The sequence below is a fragment of the Neomonachus schauinslandi genome, chromosome 3 (genome assembly GCF_002201575.2).
Source record: "Neomonachus schauinslandi chromosome 3, ASM220157v2, whole genome shotgun sequence".
Lineage (NCBI taxonomy): Eukaryota > Metazoa > Chordata > Mammalia > Carnivora > Phocidae > Neomonachus > Neomonachus schauinslandi.
In genome coordinates this window covers 188392361-188415592 of record NC_058405.1, presented here as the reverse complement: position 1 = coordinate 188415592, position 23232 = coordinate 188392361, and the positions used below count along the sequence as shown (strand labels likewise).

Genomic DNA, 23232 nt, shown 5'->3' with positions numbered 1-23232 from the left:
ACCGAGTAATGAGGAGGAGGGAGGATGGAAGAAGGAAAGCCTGGAGTAGGGATTGCCTCATGGGATGCAGGGAGGCTTGGCAGGTGGTGTCAAACGGTACAGGAGCGAGGAAACAGCAGAAAAGCCCAGGTGAAGGACTGGTGTGGACTTCTGCACCTGGGAGGTAACTAGGCAGTGCCCCAGGAAGACGTTGGAAGGTAGATGGGAGCGGTGTGTGGGATGTGGGCTCAGAGTCCTACTTCCCCACTTAGAAATAAGTTAAGATGACACTGATTCAACAGCCCTTGATGGGCTCATCTCTATTAACTCCTGCCTTTTGGCTCAAGCTACTTTTTCCGTGTACTGTGAACCTTGGGCCCCTGTAACAGCCTGTCACCACGATCATTATCAAAGACAGCGATGAGGAATGGGGGGTGTTAGTGTTCGCCCCAGCTGCTTTGGATCAGGGGCTGTTCAGACAGCACAGTGTCTCCTGAATTCCTGTAAAACAGAGACAAGTCGGTTCTGACATGCTTAGATGGGAATGTATCCTCGGGTCCTGACAGTGACCATCGGACACTAGCCCCAAGCCTTCCTGACTTGCCCGTCTATCAGGATAGCAGGAAACCTGGTCACAAAACCTGCCCCCAAGGAAAGGACTCAGCCAAAGCTGAGTTGCCCACAGCCTCCTGCAAAAGCTTGGGTGGGGCTTTCCTTGCTGGGCCATTTCCTCTTCCACTGGAGACCCTGACACCTACAAGGTCAGGTCTAGGAGGTCCCCAAGACTGTTAATCACTTTATCACTCTGCTTCTCACAGCCCCTGCCCGCCTTCAGGCTCACCTTCTTGGGGTTACTGCCATACATACTTTCTGAGAGCATGGCTTGGACCTGGACAGAGCAGTGGAAACTTTGAGCTCATTCTGGGAACCTGGAAAACTCAGCTGACATTCTTAGAATCCAGGAATTGTCGCAACAGCCGGTGGGGGATGGGTTTGTTATTATCAACCTCTCTTGCTCCCTCTCAAACTGTAACTCTGATTCATTATGGAAATTTTGAAAATACAGGCAAGCAAAAAGGAAATCAAAGCACCCCTCATCCCATCAGCCATAGGTAAACACACATCGGCCTCTCGACTTCTGGGCTTGCTTGCTCTCGATGCCTATACGTCCCTGCCCTTTTTTTTTTTTTTTAAACAAGACGTTCAGTGCTATTTTGTACCTAATCTTTTCACATAACCACTGCAAATAGCTTTCCATGTCATTAAACAGGCTCCCACACCTTCATTTTTGATGACTGCCCAGTGTGCACCAGCAGAGATCTGCCTCCTTGAATTGTTTGTGTTGTTTCTCTCATGCCTGTGGTCTGCGACTTACATCATTACCTGCTCGAAGGAAGTGCCAAGGTTTAACCAATTAGAGGCTCTTCATTAAAAACAAAAAAGGGCACCTGCAGCCCTCCGGAGGTTGGGCCGGTGCCCTCGTTCTTCTGAAGGGGTATCCTTGTTGCAAACAGCAACCTGGCCATCCACCAGTTAGGCTCTGGATGGGGAAAAGAGGCCCAGCTGTATTTCCCAGCGGACTTATTTGGAGAGGCTGGGCGCTTTTAAAAAAAAAATAGTAGAAGAAAATGTTTTGTGATTGTTTGTGAGCACACACAGGCTCAGCGGCAAAATGAGACAGAACCCTTGATTTCTCACCTCCTGCTGCACTGTTCAAAATGCCTCCCAGAGAGGCAAGGAGGAAGCAAATGTGAAGCACTCTGATTGTGAAATTTGCATCCTCTCTTAGCTGGTTATTGTCCCAGAGGACATTTCACATCAAACTGTACTTGTTTGTAAAGATTTTTCCCCCAAGACAGACCACTTCTCCAGATACTGCTATGGGGAGGCTAGAGAAATAGAGAGACAGAACTAAAAATACTGAGAGACCCGGGGTGGAGACATGAACAGATCGAAGGGCAGCAACCACTTCCTGCCTGGACACCCTCGATGGGGGATCTCGTTCGGAGCCCCAGCCAGGTAAATAACAGGAAAAACAGCAGCCGCAGGAAGGAGAGCTGAAAGATGTTCATTAGCCAGATGCCTTGGTGCGACGTGCTTTCGGGAACTACCCGCGGCGGGCTAGCTTGCCAAAAGGAACAGATGCGCAGAGACCAATAAAACCCCTGCTTCTACCCTCAAGCAGCCACCGGTCTTGAGAGGAGTCAGACGTGCTAGTGAACGTTTCAAATGTGGTGTGATAAATGCGATGCCCGGGCACTTCATGTACGCGGTATAGGACAACCCAGGGGTGTGACACAGGGAAGGCGACGCAGAGGAGGAGGAGGGGAAGCTAGGAATGTGTGCACCGCCCTCAGGAAGGAGCGGCCTGCAGAAGGCTTGAGGGCACCACACAGCAGGTGTGTTCTAAGAACCTGGCCAGGCAGGACTGAAGCACAAGGCGGAGCTCCAGGAAATAAAGCCAGGGAGGCCCACGGGAGCTGGGTCAGGCCGCGTCCCGTGGGGCGGGGGGTGGGGGGGAGCACAGGCTTTGTGCAGTGGTCAGGAGGAGCCCTCGGGTTTTCAGCTGGCGCATGTCTGAGTCACACTGGAAAGGCTCTTTCTGGGTAGTATGGAGCTTGTCAGATTAGAGCAGGGCGCAGAGTACGGGTCCGTGGCTAAGGCTCAGGCTAGAAATGATGTGGGCCTCCGCAAAGGGCAGTGACAGTGGGAGTGGAGGGAGGAGGCATTTCCGGTGACCGTTGCCGAGGTGGAGTCCCCGGGGCCGAGTGACCAGTTGAAATACGGGGCAGCTGGGTGACAAGGAAAAGGCAAAGAACAAGTAACTCACAGAACAAGACCCCCAGGGAGGCAGAAGAGGATTGAATCTGGGGGCAGCTGATGGAGACGGGACCCCCTTCCCCAGACATATGGGGCAAGGACAGAATGCTCGCTGCAGAAACAGATCCTAGCGGGTGTCAGCGTGGACTCGTGGGCAGAAGGCAGGACCGGTGGCCGCTCCTGAGAGAGCCCGAGCTCTGAAGGAAGCAGGACGAGAGGGCGGACAGAGTGGACAGGAGGGAAATACAGAGGGAGCGGAGGCTAATGACCCACCTTTGGAGTCGCTATCAAAGGGCAAGGAGGGAGGAACTGGCCTTCAACAGTGGCCTGCCGGGCAAACGCGAGTTTCCCGGGGCCCAGGGAGGCTGGAGGCCAGTGTCCAAGACCCCCGTTTCCTCCAAGGGCACTCAGCAGCCAAGTGGGGAAGAGCAGGTAGATGACCACTGGGCTCCCCATGGAAGACGTGGCCATCTGGCGTGGGGGACGGCCACGTCCCCTCAGTCCCAGGGGCCGCGATGCTAACAGTGACCACAGTGCCACCCGGGAAGGAAGGATGCCAGGGAGGGCTGAGAGATGAGGGGCCTACGACTCAAGTCCCAACAGGGCAGAGATGAGAAGGGGACCAACGGGTGTGGACGAGCTAGAGGGGCCCGGGGCTCCACGGGTAAGGCAAGCACACTCATGGCTTGTCCAGACGGTCACCCGGGAGCGGGGCTCTGAAGTGGGGCTGGTGTTTTGGCAGTGCCCACGGAGGACAAGGGCTGGCCCCATGGCGGAGGATCTGTGCGGCTGGCCTCCTGCTTTCAGCCTAGAGTTTCCCACTGGGGTCCGAGGCCCAAGGCCCAACGTGAGCCTGGCCTGGTCAGCAGCCTGCCATTTGCGCTTCGGTAGGTGTGTGGGTGTTCTCCCAGGTGTCGAGAGGCTCTGCGGAAGCCGCTCTCCTGAGAGAGGCACCGGTCTTTGGGATCCAGCTGGTGGACCTGGAGGCAGCAGAAGATTCCCACCTCTGGGGGAGACCACAGGGTCCCATGGGAGTCTGGGACGCCCCCCCCCCCAGGAGACCACTGGGGTCTGTACCCAGATGGGCCCAGCCAAGATTCACCGTCTCCAAGGGAAGTCCGATTGAAACAAAGGTAGCCCCACAATTAGGCACGGTTGTGTGCTCCACAGAGTCCCTCTGCGGGAGCAAGGCAAGCCTTGCCTCATACCATCACCAAAGCCAAACAGTTTACAGCAGAGATACCTACGGGATTAGAAAGAGCCCGCCGGTCCAAGGGCCCCTCTTTAGAACCAGGACTCGCAGGCCCTCTGTGACTGCCAGCTACGACAAAGAGCCCAGGCAATCAGTGCTTCGAACACTGCCATTTGAACATTACCTTGCAAAGTAGCACCAAGCCGTTACAAATTCCTCCTAAGGTCCTACTCAGCACGGGGATTCTTAGGAAACGTTCCTAGCTACTTCCACCCTTTGTAGCCCCCAGGGTTGGCCATAATCTCATTTTCTCCCCCGCTCAGTCTGAGCTCCCCCAGGCCGGGCACGGAAAAGCTGAACTGAGAGCCGCCCCTGCTCTCCAGGGAGCCAAGTCGCCCCGAGGGCTGGAGGGGAGCGGCGGGCGGGGGCGGCCGGGTGGGGCTGTCCGGAGGCCACGCCCCCGCCTCCCGGTGACCCGCCTTGGCCTCCCCGCAGGTGCGCGCAGGCGCTGCTGGAGCACGGCGCTTCGGTGCACCGCGCGGGCGGCGCGGGCCGGGACACGCCGCTGCACGTGGCGGCGCAGCGCGGCCTGGACGAGCACGCGCGCCTCTACCTGGGCTGCGGCGCGCGCGTGGACGCGAGGAACGGCCGCGGCGAGACGCCCCTGAGCACAGCGTGCGGCGCGGCGCGGCGGCCCGACGAGCACGCGCGCTGCCTGCGCCTGTGCGCGCTCCTGCTGCGGCGCGGGGCGGCGGCGGACGCGCGCGACGAGGACGAGCGCAGCCCGCTGCACAAGGCCTGCGGCCGCGCGTGCCCGGAGCTGGCGCGCCTCCTGCTGCGGCACGGCGCCGACGCGGGCGCGCTCGACTACGGCGGGGCCTCGCCGCTGGCCCGCGCGCTGCAGACGGCCGCCTGCGCGCCCGAGGCCGCGCCGCAGCGCACGGTGCAGGCGCTGCTCAACCACGGCTCCCCCACGGTGTGGCCCGACGCCTTCCCCAAGGTAAGTAGAGGGCCGCAGGGACGGGCCTGCAGCTGGGGCTCCATGCGCTTCCTAAACTTTAAGGGGCCCCGCAACCCCCCCTGGGGACCAGGCAAAATGCAGCTCTCGATTCCCAGGTGCAGGAGGTGGGGGAGTGCAGCTCTACCAGGTTCCCAGGTGAGGCCGAGGCTGCTGGACCAGACTTGCAAGGGCAGGGCCCCGAAGCCTCCTAGCCAGAGTCGCTAGAAAATTCAGTTGCCTGGGCGCCTGGCTGGTGGAGCGTGCGACTCTTAATCCCAGGGTAGTGAGTTCAAGCCCCACGTTGGGTGTGGAGCCGACTAAAATAATAATAATTTTTTACATCAAAAACTAATGATGTAATGTATGGTGATTAACATAACATAATAAAAAATAATAATAATAATAATTTTTAAAAGAAAATTAGTTACATTGGGGACCCCGGGCACTTAGTTGGATGACGCCATCATGGCTCAAAATATTTTGGCAGCTTATCTAATTGGTAAACAATGAAAGTCAGTCCAGTGTTTGATCTGAAACGAAATACCCAATCTGACCACCTACCTTACTAATGACATTAATGAAAGCACTTGACACGTGTGCAGATCTCTGTCATTGACCCAGGCACATGAGGTTCTCCTACCTGGGTTTCAACCAGGTGAAATGCCCAGTTCAGGGTCAGGGCTGTGTTGGGACTTCAGCCCCACTTTGCAGACTTGACTCTGAGCAGCCTGCCACTTTTTCCACCTGTCAGATCTACCCTGAAATGACAAAGATAAAGAGTAAAGATTGCCCATCAGAGAAAGTACTTAGAAGATGGAAAATATTTCCAAAAGAAAAGTCCCCCAAATATTGGTTGGAATAAGGGCTCGTCCTCCTAAAAAGACTCCATTGAAGGGAAGTCATTCCATTAGGTATAAATTGAGTGTGCTCGACTTAAAAATCATACCCAGACTCACTGATCATATGCAGGAGACATACTTTGGCTGGGTAAGTTTTGAACAAATAGCTAAAATCTTCTACTTTAAAAGGACAGCACTCTAAGTGGTCTGAAATAGTGAAATCCACACATCTCTCTCAAATGCCAACTTTGCCTTGTAGATGCGTGCCGAGTAATGCTTGTGTCTATTAAAACATGGGTGAAAGAGGGAAAATCCAACCACATAACTCCCTGGGTGTGTCATTACCTCACAAACACTGTGACAAGGTTCTTCCCCTACCTCTCACAGTATCTTTGAATTGTTCTCCATTACACTCTACTACTGCAGGATTTCAGTATGGCAGATTCTGGAAAGGGAACACCAGCATTTATATTATATATAATATAATATAAATTATCTTTTATAGTCATCATTTACATTGCAATGTGTCCCAATATTAGCAGTCTTAGTTCATCAGCTGATACACTGGAAACAGGACACCCCTGCTGCCCCTCCAGGTCACACTATGTTTGCATTACTCACTTCACCCCTCCTGGCATGAAACTGCGTACAGAAGGAACAAGAAACACACAAAACAAATGGCTTTACGCAATGGGCCAAAAGTGAAAAATATTTGGGGCAAATCCTTGAAAAGAAAAAAAAGTCAATATATTTCAGTAGTTACTAGTCATAATCCGCTGTTAGCCTTGGAGTCGTTCGATCTGAGTGATCTTTGTAGGTTTCCAAGTCCTAGGTGCAGCCCCACGGACATCATCCCTGGGGACAGGACCTCTAGCACCTGAACTGTCTTCAGAGCTGTAAGAATTACCCTACCTTCACGTCGAGATGCAGGAGAAGGCACAGTGTCTCCCATCTGGGCCTCCAAGGGCCCTCTCCTGGGATGCCCCCATACTTCAGCCACATGAGACTAGAGCATGGTCACTGGGGGTGCAAGCTGCAGGTAGGTTTGAATTCGGAGGCCATTTGTTATATAGCAGGGACCAAGAGGCCATGAGAAGCGCCTGGCTCCTAAAAGTGACAATGAATCTCTCAGCAATTTCACACCATTTGGGAAGGGATTGGAGCTTCCTTGAGAAATCTTAATACTAGGAAGCGTTCACAAAAAAGTGTTGCCACCTTGTCACCCACCCCCCACCCCCAGTGCCTGCGCCTGCAATTCCTCAGTCAGTGTTGCTGAATGAATGAAGGGGATTCCAGCAACTCTAGGGCCCAGTGGCCTGCAGGTTAAATCTCCGCAAATGGGGATCTGACTTCTTTACGCCGAGGTCCCCCACACCTCTAGGGGGCACCCCACGGAGGAGTGCTGCCAGGGTCCATAGCCACCAGCCCCTGCCGCTCCGGTCTGGAGCCGGTTGCAAAGGGGAACGCATCTACCACCCCACTGAGAATGCTGTAAACAAAGATACACGCGCCCCTGTTTGTTCTAGCCGTGCCGCAGGACAAACAGGGCAGACTCTGGAAATCAGGCAGCAGCATGCCCCTCCCCCCAGGCCCCTGCACGTGGTCCACCAGGGAACGGGTCTAATCACCACGCAGGACATCAAAGGGACAGGTCCGACTCTGCTCAGCAGACTCGTGGAGTGCGCAGCCAGCGCAGACGAGCCACAAAGATGCTCTGCAGGCAAGACTCAGCGCCATGGCGGGGCGTTCGCAGAGGCACCGGGGAATGTCACAGAGCACGCCGTCCGTGGGCAGCAGCCGTGCTTTAAATAGATGTAAAGAGACACCCACGGAGCTCAGAATTACTGAGGCAAAGGTTTCACAGCGAGCTTATGACATAAATCACAGCTCCCCCATGCCCAGACAAAGGCACCGTCACCGCGGCAGGCGGACTCGAAGCATCCATCGGAGCCATGCGCAGTGCTCTGCCCCGAAAATCAAAGTGGTGTCACGGCTTGGGAAGCGAGCATGTTGACAGTGCCAGGCCTTTCTGCCCGGCTGCCCGCTAGTTAACACCGGAGTCAGGCGTCGGGGTGCGAGGGCAGGTGCAGGCGCAGTGGCAGGCTGCAGCCCGGTTTGAATCCTGGAAGTTGTCAGCGTACGCGGGGGGCCCGGCCTGCAGGAGAGCGGGCAGGAGGGCAGGGAAACACACACCTGGGGACCCGAATTTGTTTTGCAACTGTCACTAGTTGATTGGGGGTCGGATGCTTGGTCTGGAATAAAGGGTTTTGCTCACGTCTCTTGCTCCTTGTGCCCCTGGCCTGGGCCGTCTGAATGGTTCGGACCCGGTCCAGGAGCGGGGAAGTGCAGGGACAGCAGCAGCAGTGAGCCTTCGTCCCCGAACCACACCCACGGGCTGTGTGTCCCACCCGCACTTACGCGTTCGGCAGACCTTTCTCGGAACTCCTGTGCTCGGGGCAGGAGTTCGTGTTGGACCGCAGCATGCGTGTGTCCTGCCCTCGTGGAGCTGCCTGCCACCTGAGTGGAGGCCAGCCTTGACTCAGACCACCACACACTCAGTGTGAAGTTGCCATGGTCAGAGAGCTGCTCAAACAAGGCCCTCTGCAGCTGGAAAGTGCCAAACGGGGGGCCTGAGCTGGCTGGGGCAGAGGGCGGGGTGAGAGGCTCCTCCAAGCACGGGTGGAGTGAGCCCAGATCTGAAGGCTGAAGACTCAGCCCTGTGAAGAAAGGAAGGACCCTTGCGGGCAGAAGGAACAGCACGGGCAAGTTTCCTGGGGCAGAAGGAGCACTGTAATGGGCGCAGTTGGAAGATGCCCCAGTAGCTGGGAGGAATTGGTGAGAGGGGGCCAGAGGAAGGGCCTTCAGGGGTTAAGGGTTTTAGCCTTTGTCTTAAGAACAATGGGGATGTATTACATCATTTGCAGCAGGAGAAGTGACATAATCAAATGAGTACCGGGGATGATTTTTCTGCTGAAGTGTAGAGAACATGCCAGGGCAGGGGACGGGTGGAAAAGCACAGACTGCTGTGGCGATCTAGATGAGGCATGCAGATAGCTTCCGCAAGGGGAAATGAAGGTTGGCGGTGAGAATGACAGGTTCTAGAAACATCTGCAGAGCTCTAGTCTTTCCTCACCTTCTGGGCAGTGACCACGCTGGAAGGATGGACCTCAAGTTTTTGCGATTCTGTTTTACCTACATACAGAAGTAGGTAAAGTGACTTCACGGTACCCCCAATTTCACAAGCTTTTTAGTGGGAGAATCCCGGGGTTGCAGTAGTCAAAAACCAGACTCCATTTCCTGTCTCCGCCCGAGCTGTGTGTGCACCTCTCCCCGGTGGGGAGGAGGGAGGCGAGCCCTCATAAATGGCGCACCTCTGTTTTCCTTGCTCTTGTTTTATTTCTCCATCCACATATACAGCAATGTGCCTGTGTGATTTTTTCCCCTTAATTTTCTTTCTGCCGCCTCATTAGCTGAGGAGTGTGCGTGGACCCTAATGACACCAGGATGTCAGAGTCTGCATCTCTGCAGACAGCAAGGAGGCAGCCGAGATTTTTAAACTGTGTTGGCATAAAAATGATGAAAGCAGCCAGCTGCCTGGCAAACACGAGGGGGCACAGTGCCGGGGGATTGGGGAGGGCCGCGGAGCCCCAGAGAGGTGGAACAGAGGAGAGACAGGAAATGAATTCCCAGAGACAGGCAATAAGACTTGGTCACAGTCTGTGACCCAGGGAGGAGGGGCCCCAGGGAGGAGGGGGCGCATCTGCCGAGGGAGGGCAGCTCTTCCTGGGGGAAAGTGAGGGAGAGGCCTCCCTGTCTCGTGAAGTCCCTGGGGACCATTTAACATTTTTTGCAGAAAGAGGAGAGGGGGCCAACGGCAGGGTCACTGGCCGGGTGAGCGTAGCCGGGGGAAGGTCTGAAGAAGCAGGAATGGCTTAGGAGACTAGATCTGGAGGGGTCCAAGGTGAACCGCTCCTCTTCATGGCCTGGTTTCCTCCCAGCGCACAAGGGGGACAACTGAAATCAGAGACTGCCGTGCTCCAGAATATGGCACGTTAGTGGCGGCTCGTGGAAGCCAGAAATATCCACATGCCGGGGGCACACTGTGCGGTGGTGAAAGGATAAGGTTGGGCGAGGCTCGGGCGGGAAGACGCTTGCCTGCCTGGCTCTCGCTCTGCCATTCCATCTCTCTCCTGCTCCAAAGCCCGCTTACGTCTGACTTCAAAACAGTAATGGATTGGGACAGAAACCAAAAAGAAAACAAAAAAACAAATTTCGGGTAGGGAGGGACCCAGTGATGATCATTCTTACAGTGGTAATGTGAGTACCAGCTTTTGAAGGGCAGCTGTTCCTGTCTTCCTACTGTCACATCTGCAAAGACAGGCAAGAGGAGGGAAGGGAGATAGGAAGGTAGTGGGGAGAAAGAGCAAATCTGCAGCACCAACACGATGACCTCATGTCTGAGTCAGGGAGCCCCTGCTCCTCTGCCATGCTGCCTTAAGTTTTCAAGCAATCAGGCAGACATTACAAAAATGTTTTTAAAGTCGACCAGGCCGTAGGGGATGCCTTTGGAGATGCAGTGCATTCTAGGAGATGCAGCAAAGTGCAGAGGTGGAAACCGAGGAACTCAGGTTGCATAGCAACCTGCTAATTCTGCTGGAAAGAGGGTAGGAGAAGAGACCTCCCGGTGGGGCACAGTCACCAGGTGAATGTGGAAGCAGAACAGGGCTGGGCATCGTCCTCATGAGCCTTCCTCCACGCGGCCCCTCCACAGGCTCCCAAGTAGAATGAGAACAGCACCACCGACTTCTCCTGCATTTTAACAGACCTCATGTCTGATCTTGCCTTAATCACAGATGAATAGGGAGATAAATAAATGGATCCGTGACAGGGAAAGGGGGCCAGAAAAACGAATAACGGGGACAGCATCCAGAGACCAGAAAGGAGATCCATACCTTCCATCAGAAGATCCAGAAGAAAATCTGAGAAACTGTGTGCCATGGGTGCCTCATCTACAGAGTGCAAGACATAGCCTCTAAGTCCCTAAAACAGAGCCAGTTATGGGGACAAGGCAGTAGAATGGCGTGAAAAGGAAGATGGAGGACACAAGGTTATACAGTGGGAGGGTGGAGAGCACATGAAAGGAAGCAAAAAGCAGAACTGGTTCATAAAGGGAACAGAGCCAGTGATGTAAGTGAGGGAGCTGTGCTCTTGGCACGTGTGCCTTCAGATCCCCTCCCTGGCGTCCCTGCAGTCTACTCTGCATGTTGAGGGGATGGGGGCAGTGCAGCTAGACCTTTCAAGCTGAGCTCAAAGTCCCATACCAGCTGGCTTCTGGCCGGCTTCAGCAGAAGGTGACACTGTGGAAAACTAGGTGTGGAAGGAAAAAGAAGCCAGGGTGTTTCTCCTCTTTCTCTGCCTTGGTAGCTTTGCCAGCAGCACCTGCATCTCCAAGGCTCTGGCACCCCGACGGCTCCTCCTCATGGTCACAGCCCCCGCTGGGCAGCTCCTGACTTAGTCCCAGCCTCCACTGTATCTCATATAACAAGAAATGGAGAAGCAAGGCAGGCTTTAGGATTGGTTGTTTCTGTGTCCCCATGATGCCATCAAGGACCAGATTTTTCCAACCTCAGTGAGTCAGCTTTATCCTCAGAATGGCTCATCTCTTGGTCATAAGATGGCTTCCAGCAACAACTGGGCCAGCCAGCTTCAAATCCAGTTGCTTTTCTCTGGAAGCCCTGAGGAGGCCCTCCTGTGTTTCACTGGCCCAGGCTGACTTAAACATGCACTTTCCCAAACCAGAGATGACAAGGAGAATGGAGTTACCCTGACTGAATTAGACTAATCGTTTGGAGTGTTGGAAAGTCAACCACAGTGTGTTCACTACAAGGAGGACTAATGTTAAAAGCTCTTCCTAAGTGCAAAAGAAAAAAAAAATGAATAAATAGAAGAAAAAGTGGTGGTCATGAAAAGCAGAGGGTAGAGAGCCAACCTACAGAAAAGTGATGTTACTGAAGAAGAGCCTAGAGCAAATGGATCAGAAATAGTAATTAAAGACATAATAGAAGAAAACTTAGCTGCACTAGAAGTCTTAACTCCTGGAAGTTGAATGGATATTCTCTGCAAATCAGTGATGGGAGACACATTCCTTTTTTTTTTTTTAATTTCTTTTTTTTTTTTTAGGATTTTATTTTTAAGTAATTTCTATGCCCAACATGGGGCTTGAACTTACAACCCTGAGATCAAGAGTCTCGCAGTCTACCGGGAGAGCCAGCAAGGTGTCCTGGGAGACACATTCCTATATACATTCTAGCAAAAGTGTTCTAAAAAAAGCACAGAAAAATCTTTTTTTTTTTTTTAAAGATTTTATTTATTTATTTATTTATTTGACAGAGAGAGACACAGCGAGAGAGGGAACACAAGCAGGGGGAGTGGGAGAGGGAGAAGCAGGCTTCCTGCCGAGCAGGGAGCCCAATGCGGGGCTCGATCCCAGGACCCTGGGATCATGACCCGAGCCGAAGGCAGACGCTTAACGACTGAGCCACCCAGGCGCCCCAAAGCACAGAAAAATCTTGCCACGTATCCGAGCAGAAAACAGTTATTCATAAAGGAATAAAACTCAGGCTGGACTCTGATTTCTCTGCTGCCAGAGTATCATGAGATAAGGAAATGCCATCTTCAGATTTTTAAAGAAAAAGTTTGGATGCTAGAATTTTTAGACTCATCCAGGTTGGTTTTCATTTTGATGGCAAAAGTAAAACACTTTTAGATATCAGGGGCTCATAAGATATGCCTTCCTAATGCATCAAAATACTTCTATTTATTTGATTATTTAGTCAACAGATATTTATTGAGTACCAGCCATGTGTCAGCAACATACTAGGTGCTTTGGATATATGAGTGAACAGTTCAAGGGGGAAAAAAGTATTCCTGCCTTCGTGGGGCTTACAGTCTAAGGGGAAGACAGTCTTTAAACCACGAGCATAAAAAATGGACCAATAAAATGATAAGGGCTAGAGAGAGAGAAAGTGGGGGGAAGGGTGAGCAGTTGCAGTTGTCAGTGCAGTAGCTAGGGTGGGTGACTTTGAGTCAAGACTTGAGAGAGGTGAGGACGTGGGCATTGCAAGTATCTAGGGGGGAAGGGGCCAGCCAACCAGCAGCCAGTATGCAACCTGAGACTAGAGTGGGCCTGACCTGTGTTCAGAATGAGGGGACCAGTGTGGCTGATGGTGGAGAGAGCTGGTGATAGTAGGAGATGAGACCAGAGGTGGAGGCTCAGAGGCTCAGATGGTATGGGGTCTTATAGGGCACTGTCATGACTTTGCCCAGGGGAGGGACTTGAGCAGAGTGGCACGACCCACTAACATTTGGTGGGGACACTCTGGCCTCTGTGCTGAGGAAATACGTCAGGAGGAGGACTGCAGAAGTGGAGGGACAAGTTAGGGGGCTGTTGCCAGAATCCACGTGACGGGCGCTGGCGGCAAGCGTGAGGGAGGCGCTCTGATTTTGGATGTATTTTGGAGGTGGAACCACCAGGATATCTTGGCAAATTGGATGTGCGATGTGAGAGAAAGGGAGGGGTCAAAGATGACTCCAAGGCATTCAGCCCGAGAGGCTGGTTAGATGGGTTTGCCATCAGCTGAGGTGGGAAGGTTGTGGATAGAGTAAGTAACAGAACTCGGGGGTTGTTTTGATACCAAGGAAGCAGTAGGCTGTTACAGTCCAGAGCTTGAGGGAAGGATTTGACCGACCTGGAGATACACTTTTGAGTGCCAGGGGCATGTGGGTGGTATTTATTTATTTTTAGTCAAGTAGAATCAACACCCAGTGTTATATTAGTCTCAGGTGTACGATACAGTGATTCCACAATTCTGTACATTCCTCAGTGCTCAGCACGATGACTGCACTCTTTGTCCCCTTCACCTACTTCACCCATCCCCCCCTCGCATCCCCTCTGGTAACAACCAGTTTGTTCTCTATAGTTAAGAGTCTGGGGTTTTTTTGTTTGTCTGTTTTCTTCTTTGCTCATTTGTTGTGTTTCTTAAATTCCACATATAAGTGAGATCATATGATATGTGTCTTGCTCTGACTGACTTATTTCACTTAGCATTATACTCTCTAGCTCCATCCACGTTGTTGCCAATGGCAAGACTTCAGTCTTTTTTATGGCTGAGCAACGTTCCATCGTGCATATGTCCCACACCTTCTTTACATACACATGGTATTTAAAGCCAGGAGACTGGATGGGATCACCAGGAAGTGAGAATACACAGAAAACAAAGAGGAACAAGGGCTGAATGCAGGGGTGTGCCAACATCAAGAAGAGGGAGTGATGAGAAGACCGCCAAGGAAACAGAAGGGGCCAGTGAGGGAGGTGGAATGAGAGCATGGGTTCCTGGAAATCAAGTGAAGAACGTATCACAGAGGAGGATTTGACTAACCACGTCAGATGTGGCCAATGCAGAACAAGGCAAGGCAGAGCACTCACCACCGGATGTAGCAGCCCATGGGTGCTCTTAGCAAGGGCAGCTTGTCTGGGGTGCCCTGGGCTGAAGGCCCGTGGGGTGGACATGCTCCAACTGCCAAAAAGATGCGGTGAAAGACCATCTCAGGGATGGGAAACTCAAGTCCACAGATTCCCTCAACTCCACCTCCTAACTGTCTTTCAGGATCTTCCTTCTCCTTCCATCCTGACCCACCATCTCTCCTAGCCTGTGGAGATGTCCCCTGAGCTGCACTCTGTGCCTCCAATATGGCCCTTGGAAACTGTTCTCAACGTTGTAGCCATGGTGATGCTTTTGAAATTAAAATCTGATCCTGTCACTCCCTGACTTGCAATCCCCCAGGGCTCCCTTGTGTCCTCAAGGTCATGTCCAGCCTCATCACAGTGGTTGGCGCTCCTCCTGCCCATGCCCTGCCTTCGTCCCCAGTCTCCGGCTCACACTTCCCACGTCAGGCTCCGTACCCGGCCAACATTTTCAGCTCCTCCTCACCTCCCAGGTTGGTTCACCTGGAACACTCTTATCTTCAGAACTCTCCTTACTTTTGTAACTCCTCCTCTTTAGCCAGGTCTTAGCTCCAGTGTCACCTCCTCCAGAAATCTTCCCTGACCGACCAACTCACCACCCACTGCAAATCCAGGTCTGACTTAGGTACCATTTCTAGTACCTTGTGATTCCCCCACCAGAGTACCGTGGCACCTGTTTTCTACTGTTTTTTTATTCTTTTATTATTTGGGACTGTAAAATTCTGTGAAGGCAGATCTTGTCACTGTATCATGCTGATGTAACACAATCCCCAGCTTCTAGTAGGAGCTTGGGATAGAAATAGAAACAACTTCAGTAATTGAAAGGCAGGTTGTAGAACTAAACGCTAACACCAAAAATTATTTCTGGAGGAGATACATAACATAAAATACGATCTTGTAATAATCATAATCCAGGACTAAAACTCCAGACGTTATTAAGGAAGGAGAAGAATTGATTATGAGAGGAACGGGAGAGTAGAGATAATGGCACATCTAGAACACAAAAGATACAATTTTGATGTTTAGAAAATATAGGCCATCATTTTTTATTTTGAAGGTAAGCACTAGTAGAATTTTAAATAGGATACATACTTCCAAAATATAAAAATAAACACAAGGAAAATACAAATCTGTATAACATAAATCAGACAACAGGGGCGCCTGGGTGGCTCAGTCGGTTGAATGTCTGCCTTCGGCTCAGGTCATGATCCCGGGGTCCTGAGATCGAGCCCCGTGTCGGGCTCCCTGCTCAGTGGGAAGTCTGCTTCTCCCTCTCCCTCTGCCTCTCCCCAAGCTTGTGCTCTCTCTCTTGCTCTCTCTCTCTCAAATAAATAAATAAAATCTTTTAAACATTTTTTAAAAAAATAAAGTTAAACAAAAGTAAACCCAAATAGACTATTTATAACAATAAATGTAAATTTCTTATAAATTTCTTAAACTGCCCTATTACCAATACAGAGACTCTCAAACACTTTAAAACAAAACGAATTTTAAAAAGGTTAAAATTAAAGAGCAGGCAGAGGTAATTGTAGCAAAAACAAATGAAAAATAAAATGATGGATCAATATTAATATGCAACATAGAAGAATTCCTGGGAGATACACAGACTGAAGGGAAGAGAAGATTCATTGACAGATAAAAAATACAGTCTACAGTGAAGACGTAACCATTAGCAACCTATCTGCCAAAGAAACATGTTAAAATGGAGAAACTAACAAAAAATAATAATTCTGGGTGATTTTTAATTCACATCTCAGTCTTTCACAGATCAAGTGGGCAAAGTAGAAGCTTCAAATGGTAAATGAGACAAGTGCATGTTGAATTTTGAACCTGCAAACAGAATACAACTTTTGGTACTCCAAAAGCAGGCATCATTTAAAGCCGTAATACAGTACACCAGAAAATTAATAGCAAACAGCTAATTTTTACAAAATAATCTTTTGAAAATTGCATGGCAAACACCCAAATAATTACTGCATCAATAGGTATTAATCGCAGAATATTTAGGAAAGATAGAACACTGTGCCTCAAAACTTAGGGCTATGACCATACCTATGTTCAAAGGAAAATCCACACCATTTTCGAAGTTGCTTGTATTATGACTCAAGGGGAGAAAAGGTTACTAAATTTTTTTTAAGAGATTTTATTTATTTATTTGACAGAGACACAGAGAGAGAGGGAACACAAGCAGGGGGAGTGGGAGAGGGAGAAGCAGGCTTCCCGCTGAGCAGGGAACCCAATGCAGGGCTCAATCCCAGGACCCTGGGATCATGACCTGAACCACAGGCAGATGCTTAACGAATGAGCCACCCAGGCGCCCTGAAAAGGTTACTAAATTAACTGAGCAGTCAATCCAAGGAGTCAGAAAGAGGCAAAGGAATTAATAACAATGAACACAATAATCAGTGGGTTAGAATATGTTAAAAGAGAACAGCCAAAGCCAATAGGGGATTCCTTGAAAAAACAAATTAGTGAAATTCCAGCAAGATTAAACAAGGAAGAACACTGGTTCAAATGAAGAAGGGTGCTTATTTCTAGATATAGTGGGGTATCTCCCATCCAGATTTGCTCTCCACCTGCATGGACACATTGACAAGGCTCTGGGCCCTCTGCCTTCCTGGGTTTCACCAGTATAGTCTCCCAGCAGACAGCCAGAGGAGGGTGAGGTCAGAGGATGTCTCCACTTGGACCTCTCTCTGCCTCAGGCTGGCTATGTGTCCCCAGCCCAAGATCACTACTCTTGCTAGACAGCCCACTTTACTCTCCACTCTTTAGGCCCAGAGGTGGAAATAGCTGTGAAACCAGCTCCACATTAGTGCACTGTCCCTTGACTTCCCCCGTACTCACACCTGGCTGAATAGCCCTTGTATCAATAAAATAAAATAAAATAATAAAATAAAAATCGATAAAAAATAAATTCCTTCCAGAAGGATCCTATATCAACGTGTCATCTATTTCCTGTTGGAACCCTGATGGATACATATGCAATGCTAAATTTCTTTAAAATGAAGATTGTTGCCATTTGCAGCAACATGGGTGGAGCTAGAGTATAATGCTAAGTGAAATAAGTCAGTTAGAGAAAGACAAATACCATATGATCTAACTCATATGTGGATTTAAGAACTAAGACAAATGAACAAAGAAGAAAAGAGACAAAAAACCAAACCAAACCAAACCAAAAAAAAAAAACCCAGACTCTTAACTATAGAGAACAAACTGGTGGTTACCAGAGGGGCCATGGGGGGGGATGGGTGAAGTAGGTGAAGGGGACTAAGGGTGCACTCATCATGATGAGCACTGAGTATAGAATTGTTGAATCACCATACTGTATACCTGAAACTAATATAACACTGTATGTTAACTATACTGGAATTAATTTTTTTAAAAATAAATAAAATAAAATGATTGTTTTTCAGGAAATATACATTAACAAAATTGATTCAAGAAGAAATCAAGGGGCACCTGGCTGGCTCAGTCAGTACAGCATGCAACTCTTGATCTTGGGGTTGTGAGTTCAAGCCCCATGTTGAGTGTAGAGATTACTTAAAATATTTTTCAAAAAAGAAAAAATCAAAACAAAGTATACCAAATAACCATGGAAGAGAAAGTGATAATAACTTGATATTACCTGCAGCTTAAGGCCAGGCTTAGACAGTGTTAAATGCAAGATCTGTTGTGCCTTCTTAATTCCAATAAGTATGTACTTTTAAACTCTTCCAGGGTGTTAAAAAGATACAAATTTTCTAAATTGGCTAAGTTGGCATAAAGTCACATTAAAACCTGACAAAAGTAGGTTAAAAAAGTGAAATGACAAACCATATTTAGTTCTTAAATACAGAAATCTTAGCAAATTGGGGCACCTGGGTGGCTCAGTTGTTAAGCATCTGCCTTCGGCTCAGGTCATGATCCCGGGGTCCTGGGATCGAGCCCCGCATTGGGCTCCCTGCTCTGCGGGAAGCCTGCTTCTCCCTCTCCCACTCCCCCTGCTTGTGTTCCCTCTCTTGCTGTGTCTCTTTCTGTCAAATAAATAAATAAAATCTTTTTTAAAAATTAGGAATAAGATGATGATGCCTGCTATCAGTATTGTTATTTAACATTGAACTTTAGGAGCGCCTGGGTGGCTCATTTGGTTAAGCATCTGACTCTTGGTTTTGGCTCAGGTCATGATCTCAGGGTTGTGAGACGGAGCCCCTGGCCGCGCTCTGAGCTCAGTGGGGAGTCTGTTTAAAGATTCTCTCCCACTGCCCCTCTCCCTGCCCACACATGTGCTTGATATATCTCTCTGTCTCTCTCTCTCGTAAATAAACAAATCTTTAGCATTGAACTTTAAAGCTCTGGTCAATGTAATAAGACAAGAAAAATAAATGTGAAATATTTATACTGAGAGGAGAAAATACTGTTATTTGTAAAAATGACTATCTGTGGGGAGCCTGGGTGGCTCAGTTGTTAAGCGTCAAATAAATAAAATCTAAAAAAATATGACTGACTTAAAAATAACCTTAATAAAGTGTATTTACAAATTACTAAAGAAAATGAACATACTATAGAAAAACTGAGCAAAAGACATAATTTAGCAATTTATAAAGGAAGACAAATGGTCAACAAAAATGTAAATATTCCATATTGCATCTATCAAATTTAAATAATTAATGAGATGATTTGGGTAGGGGAGAAAGAGACACTCTCATACTCATTTCTTCAAAAAGTTGTGATCATTTACAAACTTACAATTTGACAGTATGTTTTAAAAACCTTTAAAATGTACATAATCCTTGACCCTACATTTCTACTTCCAGGAATTCAGTGTGAGAAGGGGACAGATTTATCTTGTTATCTAAATAAGAATTGTTGGAGGCAGAAAGAGATAGAATTATATTCAAGAGTGTTCATTGTTTATAACATCCATTTACAATAGTCACTTCATTGAATACATTATAATATATTCATAAAATATATGGCTCCTGAAATGATGTTGAAATGCTGAATTGTTCACAATCGATTTTGAGTGGACAAAAATCAAGTTTCAAAATAATAGGCAAAGTATTAGTCCACTTTTACTGTATATATTAATTTTTTGTCTAAATGCGTAAAACATTAGTATATACAAAATGCTAATAGTGCTTATCTCTAAACAAAGAGATATTAATTTCCTGTTTTGTTTTAATATATTTAAAAAGGGTTTCATATCTGAAGGGAACTCAGCAAGTTGTGAATGGAGCAACCATACTGAGTGATTTAGGTCTGTCTTCTATTTGACTTTGTTCAGAGAGCCCCAGTGAGCTCAGCTGTTGGGCCTGCCTGTTAATTGTCTGCTGTAGATATTTGGTGCCTGATCTTAAGAAAATTGCTTAACCTCAGTTTTCTCAATGAAGAAATACTAATTTTACAACACTTGGTAAATCTTAAACCTCAAAAACAGAAGACTATAAAGTTGCCCTGCCCCTCCCCAAAATCAAATCTGAATTTGATCAATCTTCCCAATCCAACTATGAATTTATAAAAAGTAGACAAAGAGCATCATGTTCCAAAACCCTACAGCAATACCAGGAGCAAAATCCCAACACTGAGAAACTCTGCTGGACAAATAACCCAGTTTCTTCAACAAATAAATAACATGACACAAAAATGAGAGCTCTGATAATACATTGACCAATCTCAACCCTGTTGGCCTTTACTTGGGTTCTTATTCAAGCAATTTTTTTTTTTCATATAACGGCATTTAAGAGAAATTTGTGAATTTAAACACTGGCTGTATATTAGAAGATGCTAAGAAACTTGTTAATTTCTCAGGTCTTATATGGGATGTTGGGTTTCTCCTAAAGTGTCCTACAAGAGTCCCACTGAAATATTTACAGATGAAATGACAGGACCCATTGCATTGGCTTTAAAATAGTCCTGGGGGAGGTGACGGGGGTGTGGATGGCACGGGACTGGCCATGGGTTGATGGTGGGTACATGGAGGTCATCATACCATTGGGTCTACTTTTGTGCTCACTGACATTCACCATCACAAGAAATTTATTTTTTTAAAAAAGCAAATAGTGTTCTCATCTTCATGATGAAACTGATGAGGCTGAATTGTAAAACTTGCTAATAAGAAAACAGGAATCCTTTGCCAGTAGGGACGGAAAATAAAATAGAAAGGCCAAGCCAGGAGGAAATTCAACAGCAAAGCAATTCTTCTCCCTCACTGTCCTGACATATTAGAAAGTTGAGATAAGAAATTACAAACACCATCCTTGGACCAAACTTTCCCCTTTGCTCTGAGCAGCAATGCAGAAGCCAGGAGAGCCCTTGGAGCTCTGGGCACTCTGCTCCTGGGCACAGGAATGAGCAAGCCATTCCTAAGCCCAGACTTGGGACCTGCAGCCATCATGGCGCTAAGACAGGGCCCCTCCCAGAGCGCTGCCTTGTGCTTTTTGGGAACTAACTCCCATGGCCCTGCTGTCCTCAGTCCCACGGCCAGGAAGTGACACAAGTGAGACCCAAACACACCGCCATATCTGCTGGCCCTTCCCCCACCTGAACCCAAAACCCAGTCAACGTGAGCTTGGTCTCCCACCACTTCCAACCAGGTGCTGAAGACCTGTGCCCGGGCTCCCACAGTTATTGAGACTCTGTTCAACGCCTACCCTCAGCTCCGTGTGTCCGAGTCCTGGAGGGAAGTGATTCCTGAGGAAGTATCTCAGGTAAGGGAGCCGCCCTTCCTTGCCCTCAGTACAAGAGCCTTGTGCTTCTGCTCACCCCTGTGTGCACCTAGGCACTATCCCCAGGGAACCGTAGAGCATCTGAAGAAGGACAGAGAAAGGGAAAGCGTGGAAGCATAGCTGAGCATCGCTGGTTTTCCTCGGGAGGAATCATGCAGCCAAGAGCTGTTATTACAGTTGGGATGCTATTGGCTGCAAGGAGCAGAAACCTGACCCACCCGGCTCGGCTTGAGGAGCATCAGGGCTTGAGTAACCCCATCCCCCCAGAGAAGGGTGGGCGCCGCCCGAGCCACCTGAATCCACAGACTCTGCTCCTACGTGTCCGCCTCCTCCCCGTGAGAGCTTAGATGTGGCCGACGCAGCGGCAGGCACCACATATGTACCCAACAGAGTCCACAGTCACCGTCGATTAAGAAACAGGGCATTTTTTTCCCAGAAGCCTCTAGAAGATTTCCCCTCATGTCTCATTGACTTGAGTTCTGTGCACATGGCTCAACAGCAAATGCACTGTGCGGGGGGGAGCAGAGAGGGATGTGAGGAGATTAACCTGTGTTATCTGTCTTACCACCCAAAACGGACTTCCCTCAGAACCCCACAGGAACTGCACCTCCGAAAAATATACACACCCTCTTGGTGGAGGGCACTGCACACGTGGGGTCTTCTGGCTGTCGGGTCCGTGCGCTCGGGTTTATGTTCCATCTGCCTTCCTTCCAGATGCACCAGGCCTTCTACCAGTCTTTCTTCGCCTTGGCCCACACCCCACGCTGTCTGCAGCATCTTGGCCGCTGTGCCTTTCGGAAATTACTTGGCAAAAAGTGCTTTCACCTCGTACCCCTGTTACCCTTGCCAAAGTCCCTGCAAAATTACCTCCTTTTGGAACCAGAGGGTGTTTTGCACTGAAAACTAGAGCGTTCGGACTAAGGCTCTAGCTCTCACCGCTGCTGTCCGTGGAGGCTGTGTGTTGAGGAGAGCACCACGGGCGAAGAGGGACAGACCCGGATGGCACCTCCCATGTCCCCTGGCCAACGCAGCGGCCTCACTGAGCTTCACTGTCACTTTGGAATGGAACTGGTAATAAAAGGCCTTTCTGCCTCTCTGGGTTGCTTATGAGGATCAAGACTGCAAATATCATAGTATTTGGATCAGAAAGTATTTTTCAACAGAAGTTGAACTAAAAGGTATACATATTTTCCCTGCAAAGGGTTAACAGCATCCATGCTGCCCCTCAGCCTTCAGACTGCCTCACAGGAGCGCCCCACCCTTCCTAAAGCCTGGCCACCTAGAAAGGCTCTGTCCCCAACACGTGACAACATACTGAGAGAGGGCACCTGTTTCTGTACAAGTGTGCCCTTCTGGAGCCCACTGGTGCTTCTCAGCACATTACAGCCCAGAACTCCCAAAAGGACATGGGAGAGGTGGCGAGCCCAACATTGTGATCCCATGTGAGTCTTCTGACACCCTCACCGAACCCCAACGGATTCAGTTGCGGCCAATGGTCCAGGAAGACAGATGCCAGGATAGACGGGTTGGTGGAGGTTGCCATCAGCCTGAGCATCACATAACCAGAGAGACGTTCTAAGGGTCAAAGGTATAAACCCTATCTTTTATTTTCTCTATTCTGGTGCTTTGACATCCGGGGCCTTGCTGACCCTGGAGGGACTGCACCTCCCAGGGTCAGCCAATTCCTAGAGACAGCTCACCCCCAAGCATGCTTTTCAAATGCAAACCAACCAGTCCAGAGGACACACCGCCCCCTTAAGCACCACCTTTACTGGGCTGTCACACTCTGGGCTACCTTCCACCAGGCCTAACTGTCCCAGGGCGAGGTGCCAGAGAGATAGGGACAGCCTTTATACCCCAGAGCCTGCTGAAATTACTCAGACCAGCTGATCCTAGGCCTGTCTATCCTGCCTGGCCTGTTCCATCCATGAAAACCACAATAAAGGCTTCTGACCGCATCCCCTCCCCCGACCTCCTGACCAACCGGGGTACGTCCCCATGTGGCCCCCCGTGGTATGATATGCCCCTTCTCTTGGGAATGGTGAGTAATAAACTGTCTTTTCCATGGCAATTGTCTCTTGATCTCTTGGCCTTACTAGATCTCAAATTTTCTATTAATATGCCATATTTTTTGTAGAGAGCACAAGCCGGGAAGGGGCAGAAGGAGAGAG

General features: G+C 49.3%; 1 protein-coding gene across 1 annotated transcript in view; it reads left to right on the top strand.

Annotated features, from left to right (window-relative positions):
* Positions 1-21964, top strand: part of ASB18 (ankyrin repeat and SOCS box containing 18) — a 59732-nt gene extending 37768 nt beyond the window's left edge. Inside the window, exons 4-6 of the mRNA XM_021678955.1 lie at positions 4487-4991; positions 20930-21043; positions 21776-21964. Of these exons, the coding sequence (XP_021534630.1) occupies positions 4487-4991; positions 20930-21043; positions 21776-21961 (805 nt within the window). The 3' untranslated portion in view covers positions 21962-21964. The remainder of the gene's footprint in view (positions 1-4486; positions 4992-20929; positions 21044-21775) is intronic.
* Positions 21965-23232: the final 1268 nt, after the last annotated feature.